Source organism: Ctenopharyngodon idella, chromosome 3 (genome assembly GCF_019924925.1).
Source record: "Ctenopharyngodon idella isolate HZGC_01 chromosome 3, HZGC01, whole genome shotgun sequence".
Classification (NCBI taxonomy): Eukaryota; Metazoa; Chordata; class Actinopteri; order Cypriniformes; family Xenocyprididae; genus Ctenopharyngodon; species Ctenopharyngodon idella.
The window spans coordinates 20,514,629-20,531,637 of NC_067222.1; the positions used below are offsets into that span (position 1 = coordinate 20,514,629).

Genomic DNA, 17,009 nt, shown 5'->3' on the forward strand with positions numbered 1-17,009 from the left:
GCCTGACCAGAATGGTTGGAGTAGTTTTAAAAACTGGAAGTTTGAAGCTTTTCAGTTTGAAGAGAGAGAGAGACAGAGAGATAGATAGAAATAAATATTTGAATGGCAGCTTAAATGAGTCTAACACTAGTGCGTTTTCATTTTAAAACACATACGTTTTGCTACGGTTACGCCTGTCGTTTACACTATGCCGCCGTTTTCGAACCTCAAAAACAGAGACTTTTGAAAATGCTGCAGAGCTCGTTTTAGTTTGAATAAGGCAGGGTTGCGTTTCAGTATAAATGGACCAAAACAGAGACTTTTGAAAACGATGGCGTGGCATCGAATCCTTGACGACCATGTAAACAATAACATTGAGTCTGAACTGCAATCTTTGCTGGCTTTGTTGTCATTTTTAGCAGCCATTGTGCAGTTAAACTCTGCATTTTTAATAGAGGGTATGCACGTGAAGTCACCGTCGACCGTTATGACTGCGGTTACGCCCATGAGTGGCAAAAAGACTGAGTGGCAGCATTGGTTTTCAGCGTGAATGCCGCGAAAAACACAAAACGCATCCAAAATGGGAAAAACCTTTGCGACTGACTGTACAAATAGCTTTGACACAAAATCTGAGGTATATTTTTACAGACTGCCAAAAGCTACAGAAAAAAGAAGCAAATGGATCGCTGCAATTCACAGAAAACACTGGACTCCAGGCAGAGAAACATGGATTTGCAGTTATCATTTTGTGTCGAAATGATGGATTTTGGGGTAAAATCATACCCTATATGTTGTATTGTTATATATTGTGTTGACAACTCATCAATTAAATATTTACCATCTTATATTTTGCATAATTGGGTGTTTTTAAATAAACACTGACAAAAACTATACAAGTTTTAGGGCTGGACGATATGACGAAATATATAACATTGAAATAAGTGATCACTCCACTTTAGACCTACCTATATTGTATTTATATAAAGCGTTCACAGGCAGATTTGCTTTATGTATTTCCCCGGTGTCGAAATCAGGCACATATAAATGTCAAGAAACAATTCCTGGCTGCATGTCAATATCCATGGATTAAGTTTCTTTGACATGTTATAAGGAACGCTTTCGAGCCCAACTTGTGTAATCGTTTGTTTTACTCGCGTTTTCGCAGTTTCCCCTATTAAATCCAGGCATGCAGCAGGTTCTTTTGCCACTCAGTCCAGCTGAGGGAGCGTGTTCCGGCGGGAAAGTGATGTTAATGCATACCTTCTATACTGCAGCTGCCTACATGCGCAAGAAGCAACTGTTTACACTTGTACGCGCATGCCCAGTGTGCATGAGCTGTCATGTGACATGCCTTTTCGGCCGCGTAGTGTAGACGGAGATCGTTTCTGAAACACTGTGGAAATGCCAGTGTAGACGAGGATCGTTTTCGTTTAAAAACGCTGTTTTAAAACAAAAACGCACTAGTGTAAATGGGGCCTTAGTCTAAAGAGCTTCTAGGTGTTTAAAGTGTTAGTTCACCCAAAAATGAAAATTCTATCATTAATTACTCACCCTCATGCTGTTCCACACCCGTAAAACATATTTAAATCAGTTCATGTGAGTACAGCGGTTCAATATTAATATTATAAAGCGACGAGAATATTTTTGGTGCACATGAACTGATTTAAATATGTTTTTAGTACATTAATGGATCTTGAGAGAGGAAATGTCACTTCTGGCTATGGAGGCCAAATATAAATATTTTAATTTGTGTTCTGAAGATGAACAAAGGTCTTACGGGTGTGGAACGACATGAAGGTGAGTAATTAATGACATTATTTTCATTTTTGGGTGAACTAACCCTTTAAATTTGAATTTTTACAGTTGGAGTTTGAACAATCTTGGCTTATTTAAGCATTCCATCAATGTAAGTCTATGGGATTTTTCAGAGGTTTGATCGAAAGTTTTAGGAAAACCCTAAGTCCGATCTGTTCATAAAGATATAGCACACTATATAGCACCAGTCTGAAGGTCTGAGCCGAGTTTGGTTGTTGTAGCTTAAAGGCTAACCTATATTCTAATTAACAATATTCTAGAAAAAAATATTAACTTTATAGCAAATAATTTCCAGATAATATTTTAATTTGTTTTGGTTTAAATAACATAAAAGCCAGCACGATGTCTTTATAATATTGTTCACACAGAATAAATGGGTTTGTATACATGTATACACTACCTTTCAAACATTAGGGGTCTGTAAGATTTTTTTAAATGTTTTTGAAAGAAGTCTCTTTTGCTCACCAAGGCTGCATTTATTTGATCAAATATACAGTAAAAACAGTAATTATTTGATGAATAGAAAGTTGAAAAGAATGGCATTTATTTGAAATAGAAATCTTTTGTATCATTATAAATGTTTTTACTGTCACTTTTGATCAATTTAATGTGTCCTTGCTGAATAAAAATATGAATAAAACAAATATGTAGTGAATCTGAGTCTGAAAAAAAAAAAAAAAAATCCACAGGAAAACTAGAAATCCCACAGATTTACCCATTTAAAGATAAAGTGTATAATTTATGTCAGCAATCAGCATCTTTAAGGGGTTAAACATGATATCGAGTGTTTAAAAGAAAAGCCAGGTGAGTTCATGGCTGACAGAAGGTGCTATCAGTGTTTTACCCGTGGCTGACACTGACACCTTCCTAAGGCTGTAAAGAGCGAACACACTGCTCCGATATAAGGTACATCTTTTATCCCCCCATCTCTCCACTTCACTGCTTATTCTCTCTCTGCCCTCGGAAACACTATAAGATATGACTCACCTCAGCGCTGAGCAGATATTGGCTTTTAATTGCCTGACAGTCAGTGAGAAAAGACATTTAAACAAACCACATCCTCATCCACCATGGGAAAACAACAGGGATGAGAAACAGAGGCAATACATCAAGAGAATGATTATGGGATATCCTGATGTGGTCTGGTCAGTGCGCTGAGACGTATATGTGTGCGAGTCATCGCCGCCCACCCAAATGTTTCAAATCAGTCCTGACAGTTTTATTCTCATGTGTCAGAGAATTCGTATCTCACTCATGGCAAACTCTGTAGGACAGGCATGAATTCACAGATTCATGGATCAAAACAACAGTGACACTCTGACAGGGAACAGGTAAGGTGTCAGAAAGGATTCAGATGGAGATGGAAGAAATGCTGCATCCCCACGAGGCTATTGTGCAAGACTGTGAACTTGTACTTGATAAATAAACTTTAAATAAGTTAATTTTTTTGCACCGTGAGATTATTTTCATGACAATTAGCACTTTTAAATCCCCTTTCTCCTTTCAATTTTGAGTTATATATATACACTGCCCGACCAAAATGCTGTTTGGATTTTAATAGGCAAATACTTGAGAATCTATGAATGGATCATTATTACAGTGATTATTATGTTTTATTATGTTACAGTGATTAATATGATTATTATGTATGGCAACAGTTCTTCTAACCTTAATTGATATATGTGTAGCTTTTCATTTCTTAAACAACCATGTAGGAAGACACATGACCATATTCCAGTATGAAAATGTCAAGATCAGGTTCAAATTGTGAAAGAACAGTTGGGAGGGAGCATGAAGGATCAATTTTTTTTGAGTCCAGACCTTAATTTCATTAAAAGTATTTGGGATGTGCTGGAGGAGACTTTACAGAGTGCTCACCTCTTGCACTGTCAATACAAGATCTTGACCAAAAATTGATGCACCTCTTGATGGAAATAAATGCTGTGGTGTTATTTACATTAAGAGGCACATCAGATGGGGCTTATAAGTGACTTTTTTTGGCCGGGCAGTGTATGTATATATATATCGTGAGATTGTTTTAACGACAATAAGGCCTAAACACTGTTAAATCCCCTTCTCCTTTCAATTCTCCTTTCAATTATACGTATATCCACAAACATTTTTTTTTTTTTAGGAACAATTGTGCTTAATTGTACTGGAAATAATATATTGATGAACAACATTTGCCCCAAGATAACAAAAGTATTATTTCTTAAAAATTTCTAAACAAGATTCAGCTGCTAACCAACAAGGAAATTCATTCTGGTTTAAAGGATTAGTTCACTTTCAAATGAAAATCACTTTCTTCTTTCTGATGAACACAGTCTGAGAAATATTAATAAATATCCTGACGCATCTGAGCTTTATAATGGCAGTGAGCGTTATTAAACAAGTATCAGCTGAAGAAAGTGCCTCCATCCACATCCATCCATCATAAACATACTCCACACAACACCAGGGGGTTAATAAAGGCCTTCTGAAGTGAAGCGATGCATTTGTGTAAAAAAAAAAATCCATATTTAACAAGTTATGAGGTTAAATATTTAGCTTCCGTACAAGCCGTCTTCCGTATTCAGAAGAGCCGTGTGGAGTAAGTTTGTGATGGATGGATGTGGATTGAGGCACTTTCTTCAGCTCATACTCATTTAATAACGCTTACTGCCATTATAAATCTCGGATGCGTCAGGATATTTATTAATATTTCTCCGATTGTGTTCATCAGAAAGAAGAAAGTCATATACACCTAGAATGGCTTGAGGGTGAGTAAAGCTTGGGGTAATTTTCATTTTAAAGTGAACTAATCCTTTAAGCTGGTCTTATCAGCAGTGTCTGAGCTATAGCAAATAAAAACTGTTCTTGAATACACAAAAATTATATTATAAATAATGAGAGTAGGTGGATCAACAGCCTTTAAAACATTAATGCGACAACAACAGATCAGGTTGGCACTTCTCCTACACTCGAAAATCTCTTAAACCTGGAGACTGTAAATCTACGTCACTCCCGTTTGAACAGTGGAGGCGCTGGGATCTCACATTAACTCACAGTGTCAATCAATCTTCACAGTTTCAGTCACAATGCCTGGAGACACTCCTACACCAGCTCATGCGGTATGACAACACACACACAAAGCACTTTATCACAAGAACTAAGGAATCAAACGTCAAAAGTTTCTGTATAACACTATAAATATGCTTGTCCAAACAATGGTGAAAGGAGGGGAGTAATCAGGAAACCTGTTTGTCATTATTTATGCAGTTACAATTGGTGCATTAAAAGATGCAGGAAAGATACTAAGGCATAATTTACTTCTCCATCTCGCAGTTTCCCTGTCATTCTTGTTTAATCCTCCTCATGAGTAAAGCTGGTCACTGGGTCACTGTAACAACCCCTCAGCGTTTAGATATAATTAAAAACCACGTCTTTTTACACCTGCTGCTCGAGCAGCATCAAAGTACAACGAAGCATGAACTCCAGCCTTGTTATCCACCTAAACCCAAGAGATGAGAGGAAAACATCACTTTCTATGTCTTACTTGTATTTATGTCTACTGAAAGGTGAACCCAAAAACGTTAATGTCACTGCACTCATAGAAATTATTCTAGTCAGATTTAAAGTATCATCGTGGCCAAGCATTGAAGGAGCTTCTTACACTTTTCTATGCAGATTCTGTCAAGATCTGTCAGATTTAACAAGAAGTGCCTATGAACAGCAGTCTTCGGTCTTACCACAGATTACTGATATGGGTTACAGTTCATGCTTTGATCTGAACCCCTCAGAGGCTTGTCTAGAAACCACATTTCAAATTTTATCTGAGGTTTTTCAGCAGTATTTTGCTGAAAGTCAGAGCTTTTTCATAGCTGACACATACCATAGTATTGGAGTGGAAGTGGATTTGCATGATTCTGCCTGGAGCAAAGAGTGTTTGTTTTTGGAGCAAAGTCAGCGCTGGTGTTTTCTCTCACTCTAAGATCGCAACGATACAGCTCCATTACGAGAATAACACGCTACACTCTTAAAAATAAAGGTGCTTTATTGGCATTGATGGTTCCATGAAGAAACTTCCATGAAATCTTTCCATTGCACAAAAGGTTCTTTATAGTGGAAAAAGTTCTTTAGATTATCAAAATGTTCTTCACACTAAGAAAAAAATGGTTCTTTTAAAACTGTTCACTGAAAGGTTCTTTGGGCAACCAAAAATATTCTCCTACAAAACCTCCTTTTGAAATTTTTGGGGTCATGAATTGAGAAATGTATTTTTTCTTGATCTTTTGATATATAAGAGGTCATTTTACTACAAAAATATATCCTGCAATTCTCAGAACTCAAAACTTCCTTGTTAATCCAAAAAGTTTTTACTGAAAACCAAGCTCCCAAAACGACTCGTTTCGGATTTTGTCTCAGTATGATGTCACAGTGTGACGAAAGACCGCCTCTGCAGAAGCAAAACAACACCTTCTTCCACATTATTGCCTCTTTAGCCCCGCCCACTGATTCACACGTCATGCAGCGCTAAATACGAGACAGACACAAACACAGGATAACTCAAGTAACAAAAGGACAGAGGTGCCACTGAGGATTACAAGAGTTTTGCTGTGAAAAGCTGTGGAAAAACAGTTTTTGCATTACCTTCATTGTGATCCTAACCAAAGACTATAATAACACAAGATGCGTCACTCATATTGTTTTGAATGGGAGAAAGTGCAACGCGCAATATGGCGGAATAAGTCCTGCCTTCTAAATAAGAGCCAATCGCCGATTGGTAAAGTCATCATATCACTGCAGCTGCCATTAGAAGCTCTGGTTCTTATAAAAACAGTCAGACGCACGCCTCTGAAATGAGACAAGAGAAGTGCATTTAGGACTGCGCATGAGCTTGATCCATCCGGAAAAATACAGTTTTTTGTCATGATTCGAGCGTTCAGAAACAAAATTTATGAGACAGTTGTTGTCAGATTTCATTGGTGATTTCAAATATGAAATTTAATTGAAAGCTTGGCAAACAGCTTTGGAGAATTTGATGTTTCCCCATTCAAAGAGATAGGAGCTGCACTTGAATGCCCGAGAGGCGTTTCAAAGATGGCCGCCGAGTGAAATGACTTGTCTTAAAGGGACTTTGTCTTAACATTAAGAAAACATGGATGAACTTTATTTTTAACAAAGTTCCAGATCGCTGAAAATAAAAGATGATGCAGTGAAGACTATATTGTGTCACTATTGCTTTGTCTGTTCCAGATCATTTGATTTGTAAGCACTTTACTTTAAAGTCAATTTACTTTTATTTTACTGAAAATGATGAATGATGAATATAAGAACGTTAGTGAGACAAACGATTCATTCATAATTCGTTTACACGAAAAACATTGTAAGTTGTCATTTGTCAGCTATAACTGTGGTAACTCCAAGTAATTTATTTGCCAGAACCAACATTTATAAAACGTAATACGTCTTCTGATTCGGGATCAGACTCTGGCTCAAACATGTATGGCTGAATTTCACCGGTTGCCATTTGAATTGTTCAAAACAATTCCACACATGTAATGGTGGAGTTGTTGAAAATTATTTTAATATGCAAAACTGTTACCCAATCATAGCAGTGGACGTTTACTTCAAGTCTTGAATGCAGCATGCCTATCAAAACAGAGTGTTCAAAAGAGAGGGTCAAAAACAAGAAATAGCCTATTACTTCTAAATTATGATGTTTTTTTGATGTAAAAATCTTGATAACATTATAAGTGGACCTCAGAAAACATAATTCTTTTTTTCCCAAAAAATGCTGTTCATGACCCCTTTAAATAAAAAAAGACAAAAAATAAAAAAAATAAAGAGGACTCATAACTTAAACTAGTGCAGATGTGTTAATCCATGCGATTTGTGTTTGTTTTTTGTTAGAATCATAGAGCGACTTACATAAGCTTTGCACAATGCTTTGGTAACAGTTGAGACTCCCCAGACCACATTAAATTAAACTGAAGGCCTTTAACAGACTCATACATCTGCGATGAACCTCCTCTGACTTCTCTTATTCAATTTACTCAGATATTCAGTTATGTCACGCAGAAAAGCCGAATCACAAAGACAGTTTTCAATTTGCTCAGTCGCTTTGCATAAAAATCTTGAGCGGCACACTCTGATTTAACTATTCACACGGTTGTTTGCTGCGGCACATTGTAATGTGGAGAAATAAATTCTTTCAGTTAATGAAGTTGAACATTTCTGCAACAGTTTAAGAGCATGATCCAAATTTAACATCTTGCCATATTGTGCCTCATGATTAAAAATAACATTATACTAAAGGGACCCCTTCTGTTAAAGACTTTCTCGTGATACACAATCAGTATCTCAAATCTTTCCAATGAATCATGTAGTTGATCTAGTTCACAAATCACACTGTTCAGCTCTAAAGTTCAACTCACTGACTTGATCTGGTTACAGAGGTTAACATGGAGAAGATTATCAGTAGGCCTAAATAATGGCATAAATTTTGGTTTATTCAAAGCCACTGAATTGCATGTACCACTTTTATAATGTGTTTGTGTCTGTTTTGACATTTCCTCAGTCTGAAAAAGAGAATTTGTAATGTGGAATGTACAATTCCTTTAATCTTCCATCACTAATTATCACTTAAAATCTAATGGACTTCAGTTAAATAAACTGAACACACCCCAAGTAAACACATTACACTTGACTATAATCAACCAGTAATCCTTTAAAGTACTAAAAGATCATGGAATAAGTCTGTTGTCTCCATTACAACTACAGTCAGAAGGAACGTATTTTAAGGAATAACTGCCAAACGGGGATAACAAACAAGTATTTATTGATTATTAATCATTGGTGAACATTCAGTTCCCTCAAGATCCATTTGTTGGGATTTCTTTAGTCAGGATTAGTCACTGAAGCCGAAAGAAACCAGAGTCTCACTATTTTCACCCTGCTGTCACTATCTGTATAAAGATGAAAACATGATTGCATTTCCTTTGTTGGATCATTAAAAGAAAGCAGGGATGAGCAAATAGCGTTCCCTGGGGTGAAAGTGATACTGGGACCTGACAGGACAAATACATTTAAAATGTAGCCTGCTGTTAAATGAGGGACAAATCATACCCATTACTGGTCCTAAGAAATGTTAGTACACTTCAGGTTAAAGCAAAAAGTAATTGAGCAGTCTTTCTAACATTAAGACCCAATTAATATTCACTAAAGATATTGTAAGTAAGGAAACTAGTTACTCTCTTTCATAATTCATAATAAAAAACAGTTACTTATAAAATTGCATCCTGTTTTCTATTTGTATTAATAGAAATGCGCCAATTGCACTCTGGAAAGATTTAATTCAAATGATGCCTTTGCATACGTTGCATGTAGCTTTCTGTAACTATGGACTGAATTAGTGGCACTATAAATAAATTCATTTCTAAGCGAGTTGACAATGTAAAAGAGAACTGCATCAATGTAAAAGTAACGCCTTTCGTGCATACAGTATGAACTTGAAGTCAAGTAACCTATGCAATGAGAAAGCACTCAAACACCTTCATAAACGCAGATACGGATGAATTTAACCATAAAATTCTTCTCACCTTGTTTTCCTGTTTCTCCGCAGAGCTCTGTTTGATCCAGAGATCCGTACTGTTTCGGGGTGCTTCGCCCTTTCTCCATGCTGTGAAGATCCACAACACACTTTAAGTTTCAGCTGGATCAGAATGTCGCTGATTTGCTCTTCGGCCGGTGAATCAAAGCGCAGTTTGACCGATGGAGGTTTTTAACTCCATGTCCTCGGTGATGCACAGAGTGATGCGCGCGCTCGCACCTGCTGCCGATGCTGTGCGTGTGACACATTGTAGAGATGCTCAACAAGTATTCTTCCATTAGCCTACCTGAAAGCGCCACCCTGTGAATAACGAGAAAATGACATTAAGTTAAATATTACTTTTCCTTCTGAAGTTACATTTTTAATTAAGATGAAATATACCTTGCTTTTAAAATTAAACATTGCAATATCACAAAACATTTCTGTATTGTGACTTCACCCGTTTAAGTTTTAAAAAATATGCTAATTAGACAGCATCATATTGATCATACGAACGTTTACATATTATAAAAAAAAAACTAAAATAGGCCTACGGCCCCTCTGAAAATGTTTCCTTTTTTCATGTAGCTAATGCTGCCTTCACGTACTATCGGAAATTTGATTATTCCCACTTCTGAAGTCGGGATTACGAGCCAAAGACTATAGAATAACTCAAGACGTGTCACTCGTATCGTTTTGAATGGGAGAAAGTGCAACGCGCAATATGGCGGAACAAGTCCCGCCTTTTAAATAAGAACCAATCGCCGATTGGTAAAGTCATCGCGTCACTGCAGCGGCCTTTAGAAGCTCCGGTTCCTATAGAAACAGTCAGACGCGCGCTTCCTACAGAGACGCGCAGTTAGGACTGCGCATGCGCATTAGTTTGATCTCGCCTGATAAAAATGCCTTTTTTGGTCATGATTGAAGCGTTCAGAAACAAAATTTATGAGACAGTTGTTGTCAGATTTCATTGGTGATTTCAAATATTAAATTTAATCGAAAGCTTGGCAAACAGCTTTGGAGAATTTGATGTTTCCCCATTCAAAGAGATAGGAGCTGCACTTGCATGCACGAGAGGCGTTTCAAAGATGGCCGCCGAGTGAAATCGCATTCAAGTTTCGAAATGGGAGGGCATTTATGTGCGATTTTTACCTAGGAAACTTGTATTTACGATAATTCCAAGAGCACGTGAAGGCAGCATTAAAGGTGCGTTCACGTCACCTCGTAATTCCTGTAGTTACGAGATTCTAGCTTGTAAAAAGCTTTCACGTCCTCGTAGAGCTCGTAATTACAGCTTGTAAGCTGGGAGTTTTCTGAAAGCTCCCAGGTGTACCACGTAGCTGCTGTACCACCTGACCGCTGTAGATTCATTTAGGCATTGATAGTGGTGCCATAGAAATGCATAATTCCCAGTCCAAGGAAGTGAACAGCTCCGAATATAACGTCACGTGTTATCATCTCAAGATTCCGGTAAATACGAGGTGGCGTGAACGCAGCATAACGCTAGGGTAGGCAATTTCGGAGAGGCTAGCAATACAAAGCTAGCTTTGGCAGCAAAGATCCTTCCCTTCAGACCGCTCTACAAAGCTACGCCTCCTCCAAAACACATGAACGCAAAAAAGCGTTATGAGAGACTGTGTTAAATTACCTCATACCTCAAAGCACATAACATTACAATAATGAATCATAAACAACTTAAATAGCGCTTACTTAATTGTACCACCTGACTGCTGCTGATTCATTTCAGCATTAAAAGTGTTGCCATAGAAACTTATAAATCCTAGTCTGAGGTTGCCGTCTCTTAATAACGGGAATTAGGACATGGCGTGAACGCAGCATAAGCTCGTTATTTTGGTTCAGGAGGAACTGTAAAAGACTGCTGTTTGTTTGTGGCGCTCAGTGACTGTCTGTCTACAACTCTCTGCAACGCATGAAACGCACTGATGCATGAGGTCTGCGCGAGCAGGTGCGAGGAGTTATGAAAATACATATGTTGACAGGCAGGTAGGACGATGGTATCACATTTATTTAAATATTTAGACCACTTCTATTCCCTGATTGCACACATACATCTCTGAAACATCTATTTGATGTGCGTGTTTACATCTGGAAGCCATATTTTTTTTTAGAATGTTTGCTCATCTGCTATACATCTATTCCTGTCAGATGTCAAATAGATGTTTAGAAAATGTCTTTAAGATGTTTATGATTTAGAATGTATGTAAAACTGACATCTTAAAGACGTCCATCAGATGTTTGTAAACAGCAGATGCTTTCTAGATGAAGTGATCTTTAACAGACATCTTGCAGATGTACGTGTGCTGTCTGGGGGATTAGGCTATAACAAAAAGTGTTTATGAAAAACAATGCCATGTATAGGCTAAATGGTGCATGGCTTAAAACGCTAATTAAAATATATTTTTTAAAATCCCTATAATTACCAATTAGCAATACCCAACAATATCACTTGATATCATAAAATCATTTAAATATTTACCAATTGTGTTGTTTTCTGTTAGTTCAAGTTGACAAATATTTATGGAAAGTCAAAATTCGCACATCGAAAATTAGTACATACCTTTAAAATGTGAATTGCTCTCAGACCATGGGTCATTCATCTTGATGCCTTTGTCATGCTCATATTCATAAAAATAAAAACCAGACAAGTACTGCAACATTAACTCATCAACAGTTTCATTTAACCCCTTAGCATTCCTATGGTCTCTTTTGAATGGAATTTGTAAAAAGGGTGGTACAGTGGAATGCAAACAGGTTAAGACTGGCTATACAATTTTAACACAGTCCCTGTCTGTAAAAGAATGATCCACATCACAAATTCTTAGAAAGTTTTATCAGAGCAAACTAATGTAAATCTGTCATCCACGTGTTACAGACTTTCCTCTATGATAATATGAGCATGTGCGTAAATTCATTTGAACTGCAAAACAAGTAGTTTAACAGTCAGGACATAAAAGTCAAACACATAACACTTTTGCACAGTGAATGAGGCCTATGGCAAATGCTTGTGATGGCTGGGATTCAGCTAAAGAATGTGTTACGATGTGAAGGAATCTATTGAAGCATTAACAGCCTGGCTGCACTGACAGATTATACTTTTAAAGCAACAATTGAGGAGAAAGCACATGGTCTGACCCTAGTCTCAGTTGCTGTTATATGTAAGCATCACTTCTGATCCAGGATCATGCTATGCCATGGAATGTCAACATGGCAAATTCATGTTCATTGATTCCATTACATAAAAATGTCATAAATGATTAATGCTGGACAAACAGGATCAAAGTACACCACTTTTTATGATGCAGGGCTTATCAAGACATTTTAGAAAAAAAAAAAAAAAAAAAAACACGACTTAATGCAATTGTTGAAAGCAGAAATAATCATTTAATAGATGTTCTTGATTTCAAACATATTAAATGTAAAGAATATTTATTCCAATCATTCCATGCATTTTTTAAAAAGAGTTGTCGGTCACAAATAGACCGCTCTGCAATCAGACTAGCTGTACAGGAAAATTTACTCAAGAACAAGTTTGGAAAGCTTTACCCCCACCCCCTCCCCCACCAATACAGGTTTGGCAAACTTCACATCTAAGCCAAGCATCTTATTCTCAATCCCTTGAGAATCCCATAACTGTAAATATGATACTTTTATTATGATTCTCTTCAACAAACCCCTCCCTCTTCTAGTGACACCTAATAGTGCAAAACGTGAGTGCCTCATGCACAATAAATACAAAAGGTCTCTGCATAACAGGTAACTGAGGCTTACCTTCAGATCACAAATCTTTTCAAAACATAAGAATGAGTGGTAAAGAAAGGGTGTGAAGATGTAAACAATAGGCACTATTTGCTCACGTGATTATTGCCATTTGGCAGAGACGACGTGCTTACTGTAAGCAAATAAACCAGAGCAGCTCATCTCCAGTCACAGTCCATCAGTTTACGAAAGAGCTGGCCTATGAAATAATACATCTTCACAAAAGAAAGATGATGTACATTTTAGGATATTCAAGTATTGTACTGGTATTGGAGCTATAATGCTTCTCTCAAAGCCTTAAATGATCCTAAACAGAGATTCAGCTGGCTTGAAAGAGTAACTTCATCCTTGATGAACATTATGAGGAAGATGAATGAAAACATGCCCTCGTGGAGTAAGATTTTTCTTACTTGGTGTTTTTTGTCTTGTTTTCCATTACAAATATTTACACATTCTTAAATATAGATACATTTCCTTGAAGGAAAATGACTTGAGATATTACTGTAAGTGTTGTGGTAAGAAAAATTAAGAAGTGTTAAAAAGAATTGAACACAAAAGAAGTGTTTCCCTTTCAATTAAGTTTATATTTCTTACCACACTGACAGATATTTTTTCTTGTTTTAAGCAAAAACTTGATAATTTTTCAGAAAACAAGTCTCAATATCTTAAGTAATTTTCCTTCTCAAGTAAATGTATCTTGATTTGAGAATATTTAGTTATTTGTAATGAGAAAACAAGAGTTAAGGTGATGATACATGGTGCAACTTTTTGAGCAATGTTGCTTGGGCCCTTTCCCATTGAGAATGGGCAACAAATTTCTATCTGGATACTTTAGATCGAAATTTGTTGCCCTTTCTCAATGGGAAAGGGCCCAAGCAACATCGCTCGGCAACACTGCCCTGCAACATTGCTCAAAAAGTTGCTCCATGTATCATCACCTTAAAAATACTGAGCAAGATTTTTTTTTTTTTTTTTTACAGTTTAATGTCATTTTGCTCTTAGTTCATTTAAATTGTTCTCTGTAGATGTTAACAAGTCATTCTTTACTTCTATTGATTCAGTCTTTTCCATTGTCCACTTGTTTCTCCTCTGTCATCTTCCATTGCCGTCTCCAGCCAGTCTTTCTCCTGGTCCGTGTCGGACTCACTCATCTCGGTGTCGGCGGCGAGCAGCCGTGAGTAGTTTATCCGCCGCTGCCGAGGAATCTTCCACTTGAGTACGGCAAGAGCGCTACTCCACAAAGCCAACAGAACCGCCGCGCCTTGGAAGAGCACCATGACCCCAAACTTTTGCACTACGAACCCTGCCGTCAGACTGCCAAATGCAGCTCCCAGCTCCAGAGAAAGTGCCTCAAACAGCCTAAAAATGGTCTTTTCGGTGCCTGGAGTGGCGATGTCTTCGCTTTGCGATGTTATGGACCACCAGAGGGCGCCTGTGCTGAAGCCCGCCAGCAGTTGAGCGGGTATTACGGACCACGGGCTCCACAAGAAGGAATAATAAAGGCATTGCATGGCTAAACTGACGACGGCGAGTACTAGTAACCAACCGTGGTACTTAAGAAACCGGGAGAGATGCCCAGAAAGTGGCGCTAAGCCAGTCTGGCTTATGTGCACCAGGGCTAAAGAGATTCCCATGTGGATTTCTGTTGCACCGCAATCCTGCATCTGCCAGAAGAGGAAATCCGACACAGCAGAGCTCACCATGCCCATCAAAACGACAGTGATGGCACAAAGTATCGCCTGTGAGTTCCCATGCACCAACTGCAGCGCCTTAAAGCCACCACTAGTGAGGCGCTCACGCTTTCGAAGGTAGATTGGTAGTAGGGCGGCAGTAGGTATGGTTAGGATCATGAGTATGGCGTAGGAATAAAACTCCACTGAAGCTCCTGTAAGACAAAACAGGCTGGTTACAAGAACACCAACTGCACAGTTGCCAAAAGCGGCCCCAAGTTGCTTCCAGACCTTCACGCCTTTATGGCGGTCGGTGGCATCTACGAAATCCAAGTATTCGTACAGTCCATCATCGGCTGTCCATTCCAAAGGGGCGGCCATGCACTCCCACAAAGCCATCACTATGAGAACCAGAAAGAACATCTGATGTTGGGCATCCATAGCTTTCAGGCTCCCCAGGAACTCAGTATGAAGATCATCCTCCTTTTTCAAGGATTTCAATCCTCTTGCTGACCAGTTTAGGCTTACAGTTGTGTTAACATCGACAGGTTGTTCGGTACTTAGAGAAATTTGGTTTACTGAGTAAACAGTAGCATTTGATTGCGATGAAACAGTCGTCTGCTCTAGTGTGGCTAGAAGCGCGGTAGGATCGGCATCGGGTTGACTAGCATTACACCGTCCACTTTCAATTTGTATTCCTGTGGACGGGAAGAGCAGAAGAATCAAAACCACCAATGCCGAGCTGAGCAATGAGCCCACTATGACTGTCCGCCGTTTGTCGTACTGCCTAGCGAGGACGCTGGAGAACGGCCGCCACACCAGGGCGAGCAGGTGCTTGGATGCCATGATGATTCCGATCATGCTGGCGTTGAGGCCCAGGTGTCGGAAGTAGAGGGTCAGGAAGGGAAGGAGGCAACCGGAGCCACAGGAATGGAGGAAGTTAAAGACGCCCGCCATCCGCAAGGCTCCCTTCACGTTCCACTGCTTGCTCTTCTGCATTGATCCTTTCTTCATGTTTGTTGACTTGAGTTAGCGTTCTGTGTGGTTTACAGGAAAAGAAAACTGAAATTAAAAAAAATATCGGCAACTTTACAGGCCAACTGAATGATTGCCACACTCGTGTTCCACTGAATTCACATAGTACTCGCAGGTATTTCAGAAAATAACAGAGTATGTTATTATGGTAATACATTGATACTTTTTGTGGAATGTGTAGAATTATTGCTACAGATGTTATGTAACTTTATATATATAACATTAATATAAATATGAACATAATATTTATAATATAATATCAATAAATGTAAAAAAAAAAAAGTGTATGTATCATATAAATAAATATAAAATATTAAATAAATGTCCGAAAACATGGTACTATAAAAGTTATTATAATATCATGGTACTTTTTTGTCGAGTTTAAATTATTGTTTCATTTTATATTTTCTCTTTCGAATGGGTCACAAAAGATAACAATAGGCTTCGACAGTAATTAAATATTACTTCGAGTAGCTTCACAGAATTCCATAATATTATATCTTCATTGTACACTGCAAAGCTTAACATATCATAATGGGTTAATAAACTCCATATGGAACAAAACTGATTTCCTTAGTCCGGTAAACTGCATTTTGGTCATATGTACACATCCTGCCATCATGATTTCTCTGGAAAATGAAACATAACATGAGAGCAAAATAAATAAAAAGTAGGCTATCTATTTAAAAATACGGAAGAGAACGTGCAGTCAGAATCGCAATTTCACAAAATGAAACCTATGTAAAGACTTACAGTCTACCTAACAGAGTTTGCAGATGTTTGCTTAAAGTCTGTAAAATCGCCTGAGTTGGTTTAAGGAAAAAAAAACCTTTTCAGCCGTTTTAATATCTCAGTATGTACAAGTACACGACACACTCTCAGTAACAGGTACACCTGTTGTACACGTCACGATGTTGCTGTGCGTTTAGCTACTATTTACCTGAGATCTGTCGTCTCCGTAAAATCATGGTTTGCTTGACAAAATATTGTTGATTAAAGTTTTCTTTGACTTTTCATGTCCATACCGTATCCAGTTGAGGAGGTGTAACACGTTTTCCTTGTCTTTGACAAACAACCAATGGCCGACCTCTAAGGCTCTGCTCTGCAGCGTACTGAGCAAGTTTTTGGGTTTGCGGCGCCATCTTTTGGTGAGAGGATGAACT

General features: G+C 38.0%; 2 protein-coding genes across 2 annotated transcripts in view; both read right to left on the reverse strand.

The window, feature by feature from the left end:
* Positions 1-9,626, reverse strand: part of zgc:171844 (uncharacterized protein LOC100151763 homolog) — a 31,865-nt gene extending 22,239 nt beyond the window's left edge. The window contains exon 1 of the mRNA XM_051887949.1: positions 9,375-9,626. Coding sequence (XP_051743909.1) covers positions 9,375-9,453 — 79 coding nt within the window. The 5' untranslated portion in view covers positions 9,454-9,626. The remainder of the gene's footprint in view (positions 1-9,374) is intronic.
* A 3,117-nt stretch (positions 9,627-12,743) lies between these two features.
* Positions 12,744-16,964, reverse strand: mfsd6l (major facilitator superfamily domain containing 6-like). The gene is made up of 2 exons (XM_051888648.1): positions 16,787-16,964; positions 12,744-15,848 (listed from the first exon to the last, which is right to left on the reverse strand). Exon 2 carries the CDS (start codon positions 15,823-15,825, stop codon positions 14,191-14,193), a length of 1,635 nt encoding a protein of 544 aa, XP_051744608.1. The 5' UTR covers positions 15,826-15,848; positions 16,787-16,964; the 3' UTR covers positions 12,744-14,190.
* Positions 16,965-17,009: the final 45 nt, after the last annotated feature.